The sequence below is a fragment of the Candoia aspera genome, chromosome 11 (assembly GCF_035149785.1).
Source record: "Candoia aspera isolate rCanAsp1 chromosome 11, rCanAsp1.hap2, whole genome shotgun sequence".
NCBI lineage: Eukaryota > Metazoa > Chordata > Lepidosauria > Squamata > Boidae > Candoia > Candoia aspera.
Genome location: NC_086163.1, coordinates 13,672,691 through 13,692,852, shown reverse-complemented (window position 1 = coordinate 13,692,852; position 20,162 = coordinate 13,672,691). Strand labels below are relative to the sequence as shown.

Below are 20,162 nucleotides of genomic sequence, written 5' to 3'. Positions count from 1 at the left end.
TTAACCCGCAGCGCCACCGCGTCCCTGAATGCAAAGATGTCAGGATAACTGGCAAACACTAGGCTGTGCCTTGAATCTTTAAAAAAAATCAAACTTTGATACAATTCCATCCATTGCTATCTGCTTAGCTACCTGTGACTGGCACTCGGTCTGTTACTCCCAATATTTCTGCCTTGGCAGGCAAAGAAATGGTAACTGGGGATGGGTCAAAGAATGTCACAACACAGATTCCCATTTCTACACAGCAAAAGGAGAGTGGAGACTGAAGCTGTTCCCTTCTTCTTTCCTACTTTATTTCTTTATGTCTTCTGGATTGGACATCTTAGACATTTCTTTTCCCTGGTGGCCACAAAATTGTCTGCTTGTGCTGAATTGTTTCTCACCATTTTCCTAGCTATTTTCTCTCCTGTTGCCAGGTCTTCAGTGCCCTGGCTGGTGGATGCTGTATAAACCTGACCCATCTGAACCTATGCAAGAATGTTTACTCTTACAAGTAAGAGCTTGAAATGTTTTGCTGAACTTCTCTGGCTGGGGACAGGCTTGGGAGGTGGAGGGAAGGCCTGATTCACCCCTGCACCTGCACATGCCTGGACTGGAATTTGCTAGAGGAAATAAGAGTAAGAATAATAATCAAATGATTCAAGGTGCAGATTGTGCAAAGAAGCAGAAGAAACAGTAGATCATATACTCAGCTCGTGCAAGAAGATTGCACAAACTGACTATAAACAACAACATAACATGGTCACCAAAATGATTCACTGGAACATCTGTAAAAATGATCATCTGCCAGTAATAAAAAGTTGGTGGGAACGTATAGTTGAAAAAGTAGTCAAAAACAAGCAGGTTAAAGTACTATGGGATTTCTGAATACAAACCGATAAAGTCTTGGTGCATAACCCATCAGGTTTAACTATGGTTGAAAAGAAGAAAGTGTGGATAATTGATGTGGCAATACCAGGGGATTGTAGAATAGAAGACAAAGAATTGCAGAAGATCATAAAGCATCAAGATCTGAAAACTGAAGTTGAAAAATTATGGCATAAACTGGCAGTGGCAGTCCCAGTGGTTATCAGCACACCATACCCAAAAACCTTGGACGGCACTTAGCAAATCTGCACATTGACAAAATGTCCATCTGTCAATTACAAAAGGTCACACTGCTTGGGTATTTTTTTCACCGTGTGCTGGTGAGAAGTGACACTGAAGACAGAAATACGAAAGTAGTGCACAGGGGAAGTTCCATGTGTTTCTAGGGTGGTGAAATGAGACTTGCTTCTATTTTGCTTCAGAATTTTAATCAAACCGGCTCTTTGCTGCATAAAAGATTTACCTTGTTCCTAATGCAGGTTTAAACCCTGATCTTGATGATGTAATCATGTACATGTTTGTGATGTGGCTGTTGATAATAACCCCTGCCAGAATTTGCATTTCCACATTCAGTCCTTCACCTTGGGGGTGCAGCATCATTTGTGATCTTAAGACTGTCTGCAGTGGTAATATTTGTCCTACAGCCTCATATGGGCAAAAGCTTGGTCTTTTCTAGCCTTTCAAGCTATGCAGGGAGCTGTCCAGCACCCCTGACAAATTGTCTTTTACCGAGGCAAGAAAAAGAGCTGTTCTCTAGAAGCAAGTCTGTGGAAGATACTGCATCAGCCGCCAGGCTACAACGTTTTAAATAGTGATGGATGAATCTATTAATTTTTATTTCTGTCCTTTTTTCATTCTTCAGTTGATCTTTTTAGAGCATCAGTTGGAGAATTGTTTGCGTGTTTTTCAAACTAACTGCACTTCTGCTTGCAAACAATATGGAACATTTTATACCCTACTTTTGCTAATAAATACAAGGAGGGATTTTTTTAAAAAAAATGCCTTAATAAACTCATGTTCACATATATTTTAAAACAATTGAAGTGCACCCCAAAATTCAATTGCTGTTTGAAAATATACAGCATCTGCAAAAATAACTAAATAAATTGTGGCTCTGACATGCTGGTTCAAGAGTGCAAAATGCATCTCTCCATCAACCCTTTCTCCACATATTCAGAACTGCTCGCTCCTTTTTTCTAGAATATCAAAGGTTACATTTCCTTTATGTTGAACTCTGTCCCCAGTAACAACTTGGATTCATCAATATTCTCTGGGCAACTGTGAACATGGTTTGCCATTATTTCTTCTTTTTTTCTGACTTTCCCATTCAGTTAATAACCAAATCTGACCCTGCTTAGCTTTCTGTAACCAACCAAAATCAGCTATCTCTGGCTGTAAATATGTAGCACTTGGATTCTGTAGCTTCCCAAGATCCTGTTCTTGCTGGCATAGAGACTGTGAAGTGGTGGAGGCAGAGAAGGATTCCTTTAGAGATCCTATACTATCCTGGTTCTAATTCATGGTGGGTTTGTGGTACCATCCCCCTTTGATGGAAGTGATCTGATAACCTTCCAGGAGTTGGTGGGTCCTAACACAAAATTTAAGAGCCAACTTCTTTTTTCCCCTCAGAAAATCCCGAGGTGATCCTCTTGCAATCAGCCAATTCTTCAGCCAGGCCTCTGGCCTACAACATGTTTCCCTGTCTGGAACCAAACTCCCATCAGAGGCTTTAAGGTAAAGGAGAGATGAAAGTTTTGACCTGACTCCCATGGGGGAGGGGCAGAAAGATGAAAGATGTCCACAACATGGGAAAAACTGCATAAGGGGAATGTGTCAATCTTGAACAGTTGGCTATTAGAGCTAATTCTTCATTTGTTTCCTTTTTGGCTTTCTGCAGGGCTTTGCTTCAGGCTTTGGCCAACAACACCCAACTGAAGAACCTGCACTTGGACCTCAGCAGCTGTGAGGTAAACAGTGATTTCCTGGAAGCACTTCTGATTGATGTTACAAGACAGGGTTCCAGAACTCACAGGTGAAAGAGCTGGAAGTGCATTGGGAATGCAATGACACAGCTCCCTCTCTCCCTTTGAAATTCATTGAGAGAGCAAGGGGGAGTTGTTCTAAATGTATTTCCTGTCACTGTGAAGACTAAGGATGTAAGATTCCATTATGCAGGTACAATTTCTCCAAAAATGATGTAATTTTCTGATAGCCTTTTGCATTTAAATCAAAACCAAACACGATATGCTCATTTAGAAAGGTTGTGCTATTCAGTTCTGCTCATTAAAGCAACTGCATCTTTCTTTTTCAGATTTGTCTGAAAAAAGGTGTGCCTGCTTTAATGAAAAACAAAGGCTATGTTTATGCAAGGTCAACAACACTTCTTTTGAATTGATTTTGAGGCCCTAGATATGCCATGAAAGAAGGGGACTATTTGAATTTGGAAGAACTGGTCTATCAATTGCACCTAGTCATGGTAATTCTGTGCAGCCTCCAAGCTTAGGAGGAGCGTGCCAATGGATATAAGCTGCTTTCAGTAGCTACAGGGGAGAGGTATTGCTTCTCAGAGGCTTCTGGAAATTAGATAGATTATAGGTTTCTGAATAGTCCAATGTTACTATATCAAAATTATGTGACTACCACTACTATGATCTTCATTTCGTAGCTGAGATCAGCAGGAGCCCAAGTGATCCAGGATCTGATTTCAGACGCTAATTCAATCTGTGACTTGAATTTGTCAGACAATGGTAGGTCTGTTTATTCTCTGTTACAAAGCCCAGCCTGTTGAAAATGAGGGTGGTGATGTTTCCTACATCTTTCATTCCCACGCTAACCCAAGCAGTTGTCACTGTATCTGGATAGCTGTCAGTACAATTATCTCATTCTGGATTCTAGGATCAGTAGGTTTTTCAAAAAAAATCCTTTGTGGGACATCCAGAGTGCTCATTCAGTTCATGGGAGAGTATGCATGCTAGAACCTCCCAAGGACAAGCAGGTGGGATCTTGCTAATTTTATACCATCTAAGTACTGCTTTGTTATAAATGTTTGCAAGACATGCCACCCCTTTTTGTTCCAAATGTGTTATTTTAATAAGCTTTGGTTTTGGTGGAGGTCTTTGCCAGTGGATGCTCTGTTCTCATCTTTCCTTTCAAGAGAGATTCTGCATGAGTACCTGAGTACAGTCTGGAAAGCCAGTTTGGTGTAGTGGTGAAGGTGCTAGACTAGGAACCAGAAGACCATGAGTTCTAGTCCTCTCTTAGGCAGGAGACCAACTGGTGACTCTGGGCCAGTCTCTCTATCTCAGCCCAACCCACAGGCTTTTGTTGTGGGGAAAATAGCAGGAGGGAGCATTATGTATGCCACCTTGAGTTCTAAAAAATACAGGTAAGATATGAATCAGACAGACAGACAGACAGACAAAGGCAACTTGGTGCCAAGGGCATCAGTGTTTACAAATACTGCGTTTAGGGTCTACCAGTTTTCCTGCCCCACTTAACTTTTTAATTTTTTAAAATACATATTTCTTAACATTAAGAAGAGGGAAGGGAAGACAAATTGCAAAGTAACAGCTTCTAGCATCATTTTTGGTTTCCGAGGATCCCTCTAGATCCCCCAAGGTCTTCATTTGAAGATAAATATGGTGGCTGGCTGCAGTCCAGTGGTTGGTTTGAAAGTATGACCATCCATCCAAACAGAAAGAAATAAAGGCAACCCAGGTGTGGATGGGAGCATCATGAGATGGGAGAAAATTAGACCACAATCTCAGCAGCTTGCTTTTTTGGGGGTGGGGGGGTATATTTATTTATTTATTTTACGTATATATCCTTTAATGTCTCTGGCTGGCTTCCAAAAGTTCAATGAAAACTATAGTAAAATCTCATTTTAAAAATTCACCCTAAAATACCAAGAATGGCCATACAACTTTTTGAAACACCCCATTTAGCCTCTTCCCATAAAAGCATTTGGTGAGAACCCATCCACTGCATGTCCTTAGCATTTCCAGGGTGTCCAATGGCCCAAAACATTTGCCTCATCCTGAATTAGATTCCTGGGGTTCCTGTTTGATCACCTCTTTTCCGCAGGTTTTGATTCTGACATGGTGACGCTGGTTTTGACCATCAGCCGAAGCAAATCCCTTAAGCATGTCGCATTAGGGAAGAACTTTAATATCCAATCTAGGTAAGCTTTCAGTACTCTGTTGGCATTACAAAAAGCAAGCCAAAAATAAGGTGGTAGTACTAATAACATGCAGAGATGAGTTGGATCGGTTAGCAAGGTTGTGCAAACTCTTGATGGGGTCTTTAGATGATGGTATGGTTCCAGGTCTGAAAAGGCTTGCCTCTCCATTGATCCTACTGCAGAGTTGCACAAGGGCTACTCTTCTGGCAGTGCTCTTTTAGTTTTGCACGGAGTGGTGCTGCTCCAAGGCAGCAAATGCCACTTCGGAAATGGCAATGTATCATTATGCTACAATTTAAGGGGCACTTCAATTCTATTGGTTGGGACTCTTGCTTTGCCCTGTCTCTCAGTTCCTCAGCTTCTGTTGTAGCCTGCTCCACAAAGGATGCCCAAATGCAGAATTGCTGGCCTGTGACCATTAGAGGTTACAAGAGTTTGGAAAGCAATAGCAGCTTGTTGCTATAATGAGTGGAAAGCTTGTGAGGATTTTCAGTACACTGAATACAGTGAAAAATGTTTAAAAATATATGTACAGAAATACATGAAGTGTAGGAGAAGAGGAATACTAGCAATTTTAACAATATAGTTGGAGGAAAGGAAGTTTGTCTAGGTATTGAAGGAATGGAATTTGAGGGAATAGGATGAAGTATGCTGTTACTGGCCAGCTTGAAACAATACCAAGTGAGCATTGATTGACTGGCAGTTGTCTGTGCTTAGCTCCTGGTCAGAAATGGCGAGCTCTGATTGGCTGGCCTGGCAATTGTCTGCAAGTTCTAGACCTGCAAACATATAGACATGGTTGTGCTTGTCCTGATGTCTTAATATATTTGCAAATAGTTAAAGCAGCCTAGTTGGATCTAATGTGTGTTTTAACTGATGTGAGAAAGTTTGGGAGACCAAAGACTGATCATCTGGAAGACTTCAAAACTGATTTAATAGCATCTATCCCACTTGTCCACAGCTGAGGACAATCCCTGAGTGATTTACCACTTAAAACTCAGTAAAAGCATCAGAGATGTAGCAAAGTGCGAAAGCAATACAGATACCAGTAAACACAATTCCATAACAATAGCAAAGCTCAAAAGATGATCCTAACTGATAAAAGTGTGAACATTCAAATATAACAGTCTAGCCCAATCAGCAAAGGTATACTGAAAGCAACATTTGGCCAAATACTTAGAGTGATGGGAGAGAATTGCTATGCTATTTTGATAAGAGCAAATCCATCCACAGAGTGGACACTATAATTAGAAAGGGTCTGCCGCCAGTGAGGATCGGAACAAAGATCTGACACTCAACGGAACATCTGGTCACATAGTGAAGAAGTCATCTCTATTGGACTCAGCTGCTTAGGGCTTCAAAAGTGTAAGTTTTAAAGGCAGGAAGTACAGCTTTTGCAAGATTAGAATAACTTCAGTTTCCTGAGTTCAGGCAGAAGTATTTTACAGCAGTTGAAGCTTCTGCATCAGATCAGTCTACAGAGGCAATTGGAGACATCTTACAGGAGTTGCACCATCCAATTGACTATATGAATTAAAATTCAGAGTACCCAATTTTTTTTTTGTTTCATTCCCCTAGAGAGACTTTAGTAGACACCTTACACCGGATTGTTCAACTCACTCAGGATGAGGACTGTGTAAGTAAGACATTTTAAAAGAACAGCTTCAATATTTGTAGTATTTCTCTTTGGGGCAAACTTATCAGCATCCCTATTTTTGTAAATTTGAAGTCTTACAAAGCCCTATGTCTATATGATATCAGGGTGATGATGAAAATGTCATCTGCTATCAAAGTTTGGATCACAGACTAGATCAAGTTTATACAACATGCTAGACTAGGCTAAAATGAGGTTGGGTGGGGTGCTTCAGCTTGTTCTGGGAAAGCCAGCCATTGTCTCGGTATGTGTAATGATATGTGGGAATGACCATGGGAGACAGGAGGAAGAGCCATAGCCAGGGCAATTGTCAGATAAGAGGCAGCTTAGCCCACAGCAGGAATGGGGTATGGCAAACATCTCAGAAGGGACCCTGCCTAGTTTCTTGGGCTGTAAAGGTGACAGGGGAGAAATGTACTTTCAGACTTGCAAGTTTCTGTTAATGTGACCTTACAATAAAGTAGAGCTAGTTCTTCTGGGGTGCTTCTTGTCTGGACTACCTTGCAACACTGACAGTATGTTATGTACACTTGATTGTCCCATTCAACCTTATCACAGCTTGTTTATTTGAGCAGTTCATGTCATATGAACTATATTTTAACCTGGGTTTAGTCTGTTGCATGAACTCAGCCACTGAGTCAGTAGAAGAGACCCAAACCTAACTCTAAGGGATAATATGGCTTATTTATTTAAATATAATAAGTTATGAGAACACCACCATTGCTTTTCTGTTCAGCTTTGACAAGGTGTAGTATGTTGTGTGTGAACCAGCCTACCTGTTCCTTGTCGTCTCTGATATGACCAAGATGAATGTTGGCACTTAGAAGATTCTGCTTTGTTCTTCCCTTTTTATTTCAGTCTGTTGAATCTGTATCAGTGGCCGAATCTCGCCTGAAGCTGAGAACTGGCATTCTTCTTGATGGCTTAGGAAGCAGCAGCCATCTTGTGGCCTTGGATATCAGCGGCAATGCCATGGGAGACTTGGGGGCCAAAATACTGGCCAAAGCATTGTCAGTGAATAAAACTCTCAGGTGTGTTGGACCGATATTCTTCATCTCTATCAACTGATGAAAGAATGGGATGGGGAAGAGTGACTTCTTACCAGGCTGCAGAACTTTGTTTCTCAGAGAGCAGCGGCTATACAGGTTTTGCCCCTGACATCTCAAGCTAGAAGGATCAGGGAGCAAGTCTTTGTACCAAAAAGGTGACACCACCTGACTGAACTGGTTTTGTTCAGAAAGCTGAATGGGGTTGGATTTAGTACTTGGATAGGACACCGGCAGAAAACCCCAAGGCTGTTGTAGAGGGCCATGAAGATGGTCTTGAGGGGAATATTCAGAAGCTGTGAAAGAAACAACAAGGGCAGAAGCATTCCTTAAGCCTTTGGAAAGGAGTAAGTATGGCTGGCTGGGGAATTCTGGGAGTTGAAGTCCACACATCTTCAAGTTGCCAAGGTTGAGAAACACTGCCCTGGGGCATAAGAGGGAGGGGAGGAAAAGGACAAGCCGACTTGCAAGGTTCTGTTACTGATAAAACTTAGTTCTAGTCTGCTTGTGGAGTTGGTTTCTTGGTCTGGACGATCTCGAAAGGCTGACAGCTATATCCTGGACTGGAATGTTGAAAAAGCACCCTAGAAGAAACAGTAGCAAAGTATTTTCAGGGGAGGTGGAACAAACATTTATAATGAAGGAAACTTAGATGATGCACACAATTGCTTGCTGTCTGTACCAAGAATATTTTTTATTAGAAGCCCATCTGTTCATAGGGCACTAACGTGGGATCGAAACAACACAACCTTATATGGATTCCTTGATGTGACCTGGGCTTTGGAAAGGTGTGTATCTTTGTCTTTTTTATAGTAGTAGCCAAGAGCTGAAAAAAGTAATACAGGGGGGGGAAAGGGGGTGGGGGATATTTAGCAACTACAAGTCTTATCCCTAACATTTTTCTTATTAAAATCTCAGGACCCAGGCAAATATAATAATAACAACAACATAAACTGGAGAGGCTGGGATCAAATGGCATTTTTTGCAGGATACATTTTTCATGTGTTGGAATTATTTTTAAACTTATGTTTTAATGATGTTTAATTTGTTTGTGAGTCCCCGTAAGCATCATTCCTTAGCAGGAAATCAGGATGTAAAGCCTGAAGCTGAAACTGAAATATATAAAATTGCCTCAGGCCACAAAACTATGGGTTCTAAGAAGAGGTTGGACCAATCTCACAGATTCATTCAATTGCCCATCTTGCAACATGATAGATGTTGTCTTCTATCAGCGATAAATTTCTGCAGCCTGCAAGCAGACAAGCCAGTAGTATCTCTTCAGAGAATAAAAAAATAGATACCTGACATCAAAGAGGGTAATATTTGGGCACCTACTACCAAACTTTTCATTCTGTGGGGCTCTATTTTTGGTGATCTTTTTGAACATTAAACAAAGATTCTAAGATTAAACATCTGCATAACTCATCAAGCAGCTGAATTCTCTTACTTTTGGTTGTAATTTAGATATTTTTTTAAAAAAAATCTCACTAAAAGATTTAATTAGCTGATCAGTGCAGGAATCTCAGTGTAATAATCAACATTATTTTCGGCAATGGGTACTATAACCATCTTAATTATATTTAAGCATGTAATTAATTGTTGTGGTTGCAATTCTGGCATTTTATTGCCCTCTGACTTCAAATGTTTTGCTCTTTTTCACAACTCTGGAGCTGAGTTCATCTGGTTATTGAATTAACCCATTTTCTGAGGGCGCACGATAAATTGAATTCTAACCTGTTTGTTTTCACACAGCGTGCTAAGTCACAAAAAAGACCAAAGGATGTTTATGCTAGGTGTAGTACAGAATGCACCTGCTACCTGGCCTGGCTATAAATGTTGTGTGAACCCAGCCATAGTATGTATTGGGAGAAGATAACTGGGTTCACATAGCACGCTACACCATAATTTAGCTCAGGAGGTTGTAGGAGCCCAACCACTGTGGTTGGTAAACCAGGGTTTATGGCTTTGCATCTTGTACAAATCCAGCCAATTGTGATTTAAAATCCACCATAATTAAGCAGCTTTTAGAAAACATGCAAATGTGAGTAGATTAATTGGTACCGCTTCGGCGGGAAGGTAACGGCGTTCCGTGAGTCATGCCGGCCACATGACCACGGACGGGTCCTTAGGGACAACGCCGGCTCCAAGGCTTAGAAACGGAGATGAGCACCGCCCCCTAGAGTCGGACACGACTGGACTTTACGTCAAGGGAAACCTTTACCTTTACCTTAGCATGATGGTTGAGCAACACTTCCTGTTCCTGATAAAGAAATCTGTAGGCTAGAAAGCTCATGCTACATTAAATGTGTTAGTCTTTGAGGTATCATAACACTTGGTTAGTTTTGCTGAATTAACATTAGCAAACTCCTCAAGGTAAGTGCTGATTTCCATACTTTCTGCCCCAATACATCTTTCTGCAGTTTGAAGGAGAAAACAGTCCCCAATTAACTAGCATCTACCCCTGAAGCTGTTTCATGTGTAGCCCTTTCTTCCTGTATATTCCTTAAGTGGAAAAAATTGTATTTACTTAATTGAGGGATGGATAGATGTATTTATATTCTACCTTTCTATTCAATTTGAGTGTGTGAGTTGGCTAGAACTAAGTAAAATGTGGAAAGCCAGAAGTATACAATACAAGACCTTGACTAAAAGCCAATGTATTTAAGCATACATCTCGATGTGTATTGACTTATATGGATCAATCTTTGAAATGCTATGCCCCTTCTGTGTACCCCAGTGATTGGGCCCAGCACACCACTCTCATGGGCATTGTCCTTCAGAGTCCATTGTAACTTTGGGACATCTAATGAATGCAGTGCCTGTTCCCCAGGAATTTCATCCTCAAGAAAATGCCCTTGCCCATGAGCGACATTGCTGTGGCTTACCGGAGCCATCCAGAGAAAATGGAGGAAGTTGTGCACAAGGTACAAAGGGGGAAGGGCTGCTGAAAGAGAAAAGGTAATAGTTTGACCCAGGAAGCAACCTTCTTCAGGTTGGAAGCTTCTTTTGAATGCTCAGATTCCACCAAAGGACTTACGTACAGAATTTATGTAATCATACATGTTCCAAGACGGTGAGCATAATATACTTATTTTTGGGGTAAGTGTGGATGCTTGTTTTGGTAGAAGGGAAAGTGCATATCTATGCCTTGGGTGTGTGACACGTGTGTATTTGTGTTACAGATGCAGTCTTACCTTGCAAGAAATCAGATTCAAGAGAACCTGCCCAAGGAGAAATGCCAGCTCCAGCTAGACAGTAAAGCCAGCTCTTCTGAACAGGTGGGAATCTGGAACCTTTGTTCCCTTGCATCTAGCTTACCTAAGTCTTCTAGCAAGGGCAAAAGGTTGCTTAAATCAGCCCAGGTCAAATTGCACGTCAGGCTGGGAATGTTGAGAGTTGACATTCAGCAGATCTGGAAGATGCTGTTTGGAGAAGACTGATCTAAAGACTATGAGCAGTTCCCAATGGCCCATCAAGATTGCCAGCAATAAGAATAAAACCCATAGTACAACAGGTCAAAATGTTGAGGTGCTTCACAGTTGTCATCTTCCAGGACTCCTTACAACAATGCTGTAAGATTATTATGATGATCCATAGCAGATGGGGACACCAAGGTCCAGGAACAGTTCTGGGTCCATGTTTGAGGGCAGTCTCCTCAATGAAATGTGCCCCTTCATTTTCAACCTGCAAACTTCCACAGTCGCAGGCTTCCAATACAAACTGGGATGCTGGCACAAATTAAATGTTACAAGCTGAAGTAGGGGGAAGGGTATTTTTTATATTTCCCAAAATGCTAGAGTACTCTAGAGCTGGAAATGCGGCAATGCCTCTTTGTAAATGTCTCCCCTATATACAGTAGCATTCAGGATGGGAAATATCAATGCTGTTTTGGGGTGTTGCATTTGCCCAAGAATACCAGATTCTGATGCTGGCCCTGGAGAAAGATGGCTTGCCTATAGCCACCAAATCAATTAATAAGCATCTCTCTGTCACTATGAGTGGGACCCAATGGTTCCACCCAGTTTACAGCACAAGGTAGCATAGTTCCATCTGAATTCTGACTAGTGTGTGAAATTGAAACCGTAAAGGAACCAGAGATGATTGAAAACTTGAAAACCACATTAAAGCATATTCCTTTTTTACACCCATTTTCTCTTTAAATCAGGAATATAGAAGGCTGGACAATCCAGCTTCTCTCAGCATTGGCCAAGGACTCCAGGAACTTCTATAAGGCCACAGGTTCCTCACTAGTGGTAAACAATCATCATGGGATCTCCTCCTTTTTTTTTTAAAGGACTGTTAAGCAATACCTTTCCCCAACTTGGAATGCCTACTCAGAGCAGCCTTTGGTTAGAAATTCTGGAAGTTGAAGTCCAGTACACCTGTGGGAACCAGTGTAGAAGAGGCTACAATACCTTGAATTTTATGTGGGACAATGAAGGTTATGGGCAAAGGAATAAAGGTACAGGTCACCTGGATTTACAGTAGAAATGCTTCCTGTGTATGTCCATGCTAATCCAGAAGAAGCATACAAGCCCTATTCCAATATTACTGCAGGTAATATTAAAAAAAAAACATCTTTGAGGGATCAGACAGCCTTCTGTTTCAGTTTCACTTTCTTGTGCAGAGATATTCTTGGCAATGCAGCAAGGCCAAAACTAGGGTCTTGGAACATCTTTGTAATGACCTTGCTTCTTGCTTCCTTTGTTAGGCAGTGAAAGATGCTTGCCAGTCTGTGCAGAAATACATGGGGCTGCTGAGGAGTGTTCAGGATGTGGAAGTTAAGGCTGATATACTTTGGGCCGAGGAAGCTGTCAAGGATGCAACCCTTTCCATGGACGTGAGTTTTCCTTCATCTTCCCTTTGGATGCTTCTCTTGATTTGGAATACAGTATGGGCAGCTATCAGTTTCATTGCCCGGCCTGATTTCCCCAACATGCTAAGTCAAAATGGTCTTCGGAGTTCATTTCAGAGTTAGTTGATTATGTGAATCCAGCCATTCTAGGCCAGGACTAGTGGTTTACTTGGTGGTGAGAGCCCAATTACAGAGTATTCAGCAAACAGCGATGAAAGTGGACTACAGCTTTGTGTGAACCCAGCCTCAGTTTCTTTGCAGGGGTCATGCTATAAAGAAAGCAGTTATGATTTAACGCCAGAATGTTAGGCCTGGGGCTGAAGGGGCTTTTTTAAAATGATGTTACACATTTAGGTATGCCTGCATTTTAATTTCTTACGCAGAGCTTTTGATCACCACACTATGGTTGTGTAATCTTCTCTTCAGGATCTAACCTGGGGAACAAATTCTGGCTATGTACCAGCCCACATTACAAGACACAGTGATGTCACTCATGACACGACATTCTTATGTAAATGACATGAGTTACGTAATTGGCTGGCATGGATGATGTGATTCGTATCATTTGTGCCATAATGTCACAATGCACATGACCTCACTTCCTCACCCCACTTCATGGATGACAACATATAGCAGAAGAGTCAATCTTATGGTGGAATCTTGTAATACCACAACTTTCCTTGAGATATTTGTTCCAGCCTTAAAATGTTTGCTTTATGTGCTGTCTGCTTGTTTAATTCCAATGTTTTAAAAAAGGAAGAACGTTTGGTCCAATAAGTGTGTTCCTCCAAATTTACTGATGAACCACAATACCTAGATTCCTCACCATCAGCATGCTGGAGGTGGCAGGAGTTGTAGCTCTGATTTGGAGGGATGAAAGTTCCTCATCCTTGCTATCATCCTTCAGATGTTGTTGAAGTCTACCTCCTTTCATTGCTGATCAAAGACCATGCTGGCTACTTGTGAAATCTTTTTGGATCTCTTTTCTGGCAGATTTTGCCCATTTTGCACAAAGCAGGGAGGTCTTCCTACCAGAACTGCAAGCTTCAGCACAAACTGGAAAACCTAATTGAGGAGGTTTCTCAGACCTACAGCAAGGAGATCCAGGTAGGGCTGGGCTTTGGTGGTGCATTTAGCTGTTGATTGCAATCATTTTTTTTCTCCTTGACCACCTGGGGAGCTACTGTAGCTTCAGATAGCCAACACAGGACTAGATGGGGAGACTTTCTGATTTAGATGAAGGCAGCTTCCTTCCTATGTTCTTCATCCAACATTTGTACCGCAAAACCTAGCATTTGGTGTTGGCCTAGAGCTCAGTATCCTGGTAACCTTGCTTTAATCGCTTTTTCAAAAATGAAAGTATCTACTCCATATGATAGAAGAATATATCTAAGAACATGTAGCTTAGCTTAGAACTCCAACTCATCCTTTGCCATTCTGGTGCCATCTGACATGTGGAAATGGAAATATCAAAACTGTCCACTCAGTCCATTTGGAAAATCCCAGGTTGGGGAGACTGATTTTGGCAGTATCTATGAAAATTCTTCAGTCAAACCTGTCCCACCCTCTGACTATCTGAAGCCGAAGATATGATGCAAATGCTTAATTTTTATACAGTGTCATTATCATCAATGAAAAGCACAAAAGAGTCTTGGAGAGAGGTGCTTTGCCCAACATAGGGTCTAGCACTGAATGGCTTATGTTATATGTCACCAAATAGTTACTGTATTCAGAGAACTCCAACTCATCCTTCTGCCATTCTTGTCTATTGCTTGGGCTCAGGAGCAGCATTTTGGCATTATTGCTATCTGCAGAGGCTCAGTGTCCCTTGACTTTGCTGTCCCTTCTTGCCATGAAGATGTTTCACTTGCCTTCTCCAAGTAGGTGAAGACCAACAACAACAAAAAATGTTCCCTTCTCCTGCCTTGGTTTCCTTCTCTGGACACTGGTATCAATTAGCCATGGAAAAGTAGGATACACGCAAAGGGCAGGACCAACCCAGGTACTTGCCCCACTGACAACTACTTACCGTGTCATCTAAATATCATTGTGCCAAAAGAATAGTAATGAGGTTGGCCTTATTGCTTCTGAGCTTCTGAAGGTCCCTCAAGACCTGGTTATATGAGCAGTCCTGGAGACCCCAGGGATGGGTGAGCTAGTGAGGTGGCTCCATTATTATTAACATCTCCTTAGCTTTTTGTTTTAGCTTGGTTTTTAAGTTTTGATGTTTTTAATTGTGTATAATTATAGTGTTTTTAGGTATCTATTGTTTAAGTTGTTGTAAGCCGCCCAGAGTCACTTGTAAAAGTGAGATGGGCAGCTATATAAATTAGATAGATAGATAGATAGATAGATAGATAGATAGATAGATAGATAGATAGATAGATAGATAGATAGATAGATAGGACTGACTTTCAACAATGACCAGGGGATGCTATGAAGATGCTGGAAGTTACTAGTGAGGAAAGAATGAAGCAATTTATCCCAAATCCCAGAGGTGATACTCCTTGAGTTTTTCTTATAGGCTGTTGTACAATCCCAGCTGGATGCTACCTGGAGTTTGCACCCCCAAATCTTGCAGAAAATGGATTTCTGGAACCACCTATTCTGCAGTGCACCAGAGACAGCCCTCCTGGACCAGTTGCTAACAGAGGTGTATGACAAACTCATGTGAGTAACAGCCTTAATCCACCCCCTTCAAACCCTATCAGAAGGGTGGGAAGTAGCTGCATGCACGCACACATATACATATACACACATACAAACCCATGCAGGTTTTGTCTAGAAGCTGTTTTCTCCTCGAGATTTCAGCATGCCTGGTGGTACAATGTCACTGCAGGTTGGCACATAAAGGAAAAATGGTCCTCCTTTTGGGTTTTACATGAGTATCATTCTCTTTCATCACTTGAGCATCCTGTTTGCCAGAACCACTCTGATTTCTTTCTATTTGCTTTACAAGTATATTTCTATGGCAGCTGATCACCTAGGGCAGAGGAGCACCAGCTGCAGTCCTCAGACTGCAGGCATCACCAGAAACCTCTGAAAAAATTGTTTTCAAAGTATACTTCTTAATGTGAGAGTTGGTTTTGCCCTAACTTCACTCACTACGTTGTAGCATGTTGCTATCGAAAGAACATCAAAGACTAAGTATAACCCAGGAGTTAGAGAAAACTGAGCATCTCTGACTGTATCAATCTTTAAAATGGTTTACCAGCAATTTCCACTTCTCCGAAAATTCTGGAAAGTGTAGTTTTGCAAAGGATCTCCTCTGTTTATGAGGCCTTGGTGGTCTACAGTATCAAAACTTTAATAAACAATATCATATTGATTGACTTTCTGGAAAAACCTGACTGCCCACTCATGGAAAGAAGAAGCTGGGCCAGATGGAATCTTGGAATGAAGGAGCAGGTGGTCCTTAACTTCTTTTTTCTCCCCATATTCTTGAGCAGTCATTTCTCTTGGCCTGCTCAGCTTCCATATTTCATACCTCCAGGCCCACTTCTCAGAGTCCCAGTCTTAATATACTTCTCATGTTTGATAGGAAGATCCAGCTGTCAATTACTGAGGCCGTGACCAATAGTATCACTGAGAAGACTTTGGAGGAATTAACCACCATTCAAGACAGGCTGGTGAGTAGGTTGGTCAATGTCTGAAGACATTGATGGCCCAATAGGAGTCCTGTGTACTATTCTTTTCTTCCCTCCTTCCACCGTGCCAGCAGGTTCCATCCCCACACCAAACCAGGGACATCAGAATTGTGCTCTATAATCTTATATATAAGATTATATTTCTTTTGTATATTATAATCTCAGATTTCTATCCTATATGATCATGGCAGCTTGCCGTATAAGAGTTTTCAGACAATATTATGCCAATAAAAAGTAATTTATGCCCCAAACTCTCCTTCAAATTCAGCTCCTGCAAAAGAGAATTCTGTTTTATGCCTCATTGTTGGGATGCTTTATCATTTCTTTTGATAATATCTTTCTCTCTTTTTTTTGCTGTAAACTGGCATAGGATGCTGGTTTGGTTTGGTTTGACTTATCTGTCCAACACTTTGTCATCTCTGTGATTGTTCCTAATCTGAAAAAGGCCCATGGGAAGAGTCCCTCCTATTTTCCATTGAGGTATAGTCAGAATTACTTCTGATTTAAAAAAAAATGGTGGAAGCAGATCCTTTTATATGAATGAGAAGAACTGTTTGGCACAGCACAGTGCAAAATAGAAACAGACAAAGCAAAAGCAATGTCAGCCAGTCCAAAGTAAAATTATGTGCCCTGTCATTGAAAAACAACAGATACAAAATCTGGCTTGATGAAGTATTCTAACCACAGCTTTGAACAATGGCTCACTTCAGCCCCTGCTGAACTCTTTCAAGTAGCTCAGACTTTTGCTGAAGTATAATTTCCACCAGCCGCAGCCAGCATGGTCAATATTTGGGATGCTGGGAGTTTGAATTCAGCAACAGCTGGAAAGCCTCAGCAGGTGGCAGCATCAAGTTGACCTTGGCTGTTCTCAAAAGTTAAGTGTGATGGGCCCTCATTATGGGTGGGAGACTACCTGGAGATCCAGGGGCTGCTGGCTGAAAGGTCAAAACAAATCGCAGAAGAAGGCAATGGCAACCACCTTCCATAATGTTGCCATGTGGTCACTAAGAGTCGAAAATGACTTGATGGCACATGCTTCCCACTCTAACCTCTGCCTCAGCATTCCCTCTCTCTAGGAACTCAAGGTAACCAGGAGAGAGCCTCCTTCTCTTCTAAGCCTTGACCAGTTCAGCCAGATGTTTCTGCATGCTAACCACCACCTTACTCCCTTCACATTAACCAGACATTCCCCTCTCTTAAAAATTTGGTCCCTTTTCTCCCTTTCAGCCTTGGCTTTTCTCAAAGAGCTGCCTTGGTTCTGTACTTAGCTGGCATTTGCTCAGCATAGTGGATTTTAAGGTACTTCTTCTGTCCACAGGTAGCTGCTCAACGGAGACACACCAGTTCTGTGAGTCTTCTGCCAACACCCAACCTAAATGGTAAGACTTCTCCTATCTGAGGGGAGTGGGCAGCCTAGACGCTGACATCACCTACCGCTCTGCCCATGAATGTCCATGCTGCAGTTGCCAAAAATCAACAGCACATTCTCCACATGCCCCATCTTTAATGAAAAGGGTGCTTAAACAAGTGGGTAAGGCTTAGAATAAACTTGACATATTTTAAAAAAAGAAAGAAAACTTGCAAAAAGCTTCCTGCAAAACAAGAAACATGAGAAATTTTCTGGGTGCAATGTAACCCTACCAACTCTATATTGTTGTCCTGCCTTCTCTGGTTCTTGGGTTGCTCAAAAAAAAAAAATTGACCAACAGCCACAGAAATATTGTTCTATTTGTTAGGGAGTTATTTCAGCAAGCCCCTCTTAAAAGCTGGGGAACACAGCACTAAGGAATTTTTTTGAAAGATAGGAACGTTTGCAAATATGTATGAGCATTTAAGAGTACTTACTACATAACTGGAACTGGCTTCATCCACTTGTAAGGGTAAATAGGTAGTCCTTGTCTTACGACCATTCGTTTAGCAACCTTTTGAAGTTAGGCTGGTATTGAAAGAAATGACTTACAACCAGTCCTCGCTTACGACCCTCACAGCATTCCTGTGGTCATGGGATCAAAATTCAGGTGGTTGGCAACTAGTGTGTATTTGTGACAGTTGCAGTGTCCCAGGGTCAAGTGATCGCCATTTGTGACCTTCCCAGCCAGCTTCCAATAAGCAAAGTCAATGGGGGAAGCTGGATTCACTGAGCAACCACACGATTCACTTAATGACCACAGCGATTCGCTTAACGATGGCAGCAAAAAATGTTGTAAAATTGGGCGACTCACTTAATGACACCTCACTTAGTGATGGAAGTTCCGGGCCCAATTGTGGTCATAAGTCAAGGACTACCTGTACTTTACAGCAAACCCACTAAAACATGCAAGGGGGACAAAACCCAAACAGATTGAAAGCCAGAGAAAGTTAATCATGCTAATTTAAATTCACGGGATGTAAATGAACAACCGCAACTTGATTCTTTTGATTTCAGTGCAACTTAAGCACAATTAATTTTTTTTCTGGCTTTGGGGCAAAGTGTGTTAATTTCTGGACCCATCTGAAGATGAGTTTGAGTATTGCTTTGCCTCCATGGAAGTCTGCTCCTTATTTATAACTCTGACTTCAGCTGAAGCATCAAGTGGAGAACCCAGATTAAAGGCTCTGATCTGTTGGGGAGCAGTGGTTTCCAATGGATGACTGAACAGATGTCAGGTATAAATGATGCTTGTCCACCATAAATGCTTTAATGTTCTATAAGCATTTTTGCACAGAAGAGTTTCTGCAGAGTACATAGGCCAGCCTAGGGTCCTCCCAGCTGCGTTCATACAATCAGTGTGGTTAAAATGTTCAGTAAGCTAAGATTAAAGGATTGAAGTCTAATACAGGTAGGAGAAGTAGATACAAACTAGGCATATCCTTCCTTTCTCCTCCTGCAGCCACTGTAGGAAGGAAAGAAATGAATGTAGAACCACACAGTAGGTTCTTGATAGAACACATGCTTTGCTTTCAGGAAATCCCATCCTGAAAGTTCATTCTTTCATAACTCTTGTAAAAGGATGTTATAAAAAATGTACCTGAAATCCTGGAGAATTACTTTCAGTTGAATGTATTTATTTGTCTATTTATTTATTAAATTTTTACACCACCCAACTCCCAGTAACTCTGGGCGATGATGATGATGATGATGATGATGTCTAGATGTATTGAATTGTGGAACCAATTACCTAGAGAGGTGATGGGCTCCACTGAATGCATTCAAGCAGAGGCTGAACAACCATCTCTTGGTGATGTTTTAATTCATAGTCTTCTAGAGATCAGAGGGTTAGAATCATTGGCCCCTTCAAATTTATGATTCTATGGCATGGCCAATATGAAGAAGCTTACTATATTCCTATAAACCAAAGGCTGCCAACTTAAAGCTTGGCCTAATTTCAGAAGTGTAGATTCATTTGATGCTCACAGCAATCCTGTGAAGCAAGTTCAACTGAAGAACGTCTAATTCAGCATCAGCTACTGAACTTTATGGCTGAACCATGACTTGAGCCAGCCCCAACAGTGTTAAGCATCCCATCACACAAGCTTTACCAAGTGAGATATGGGGCAGGACAGAAACTTGGGGTTCTAGTTGTCTTGCCCAGTTGAGTGTCTTCCAGACATGGGGCAATTCCTGCTCCCTATTTAGCCTGCTGCCTGAAAATGTGGGCACCAGAGTGCTGGTGGATGGACTGTAAAAGTGATCTGTTCCTCATGGGTCAGCAGGGGAGCTGCCTTTGCAGAATTCCAGCACATTTGCTAGTTTATTTCGAAAGAGTGATCTTGGCAACCTGGGAATGGTGAGAATCTTGGTGTTAATAAAAAGGGAAAAGAGAGAGGGGAAGGGAGGAAAGTGTCATAAATTTTCTTCCTTGTGCATGTATGTGTTCTAAGAGCTCAGTCCTCCCAGCTTGGAAATAAGAGATAGAGCTTCTCTCTGGACGTG

The 20,162-nt window shown here is 41.6% G+C and overlaps 1 protein-coding gene across 1 annotated transcript in view; it reads left to right on the top strand.

The window, feature by feature from the left end:
- The window catches only part of CARMIL2 (capping protein regulator and myosin 1 linker 2), a 62,534-nt gene that overhangs the window by 23,900 nt on the left and 18,472 nt on the right, over nt 1-20,162 (top strand). Inside the window, exons 15-29 of the mRNA XM_063313101.1 lie at nt 417-493; nt 2,497-2,601; nt 2,765-2,834; nt 3,533-3,614; nt 4,951-5,047; nt 6,626-6,683; nt 7,560-7,732; nt 8,467-8,535; nt 10,578-10,671; nt 10,930-11,025; nt 12,459-12,587; nt 13,596-13,709; nt 15,127-15,272; nt 16,144-16,231; nt 17,568-17,635. Of these exons, the coding sequence (XP_063169171.1) occupies nt 417-493; nt 2,497-2,601; nt 2,765-2,834; nt 3,533-3,614; nt 4,951-5,047; nt 6,626-6,683; nt 7,560-7,732; nt 8,467-8,535; nt 10,578-10,671; nt 10,930-11,025; nt 12,459-12,587; nt 13,596-13,709; nt 15,127-15,272; nt 16,144-16,231; nt 17,568-17,635 (1,466 nt within the window). The remainder of the gene's footprint in view (nt 1-416; nt 494-2,496; nt 2,602-2,764; nt 2,835-3,532; nt 3,615-4,950; nt 5,048-6,625; nt 6,684-7,559; nt 7,733-8,466; nt 8,536-10,577; nt 10,672-10,929; nt 11,026-12,458; nt 12,588-13,595; nt 13,710-15,126; nt 15,273-16,143; nt 16,232-17,567; nt 17,636-20,162) is intronic.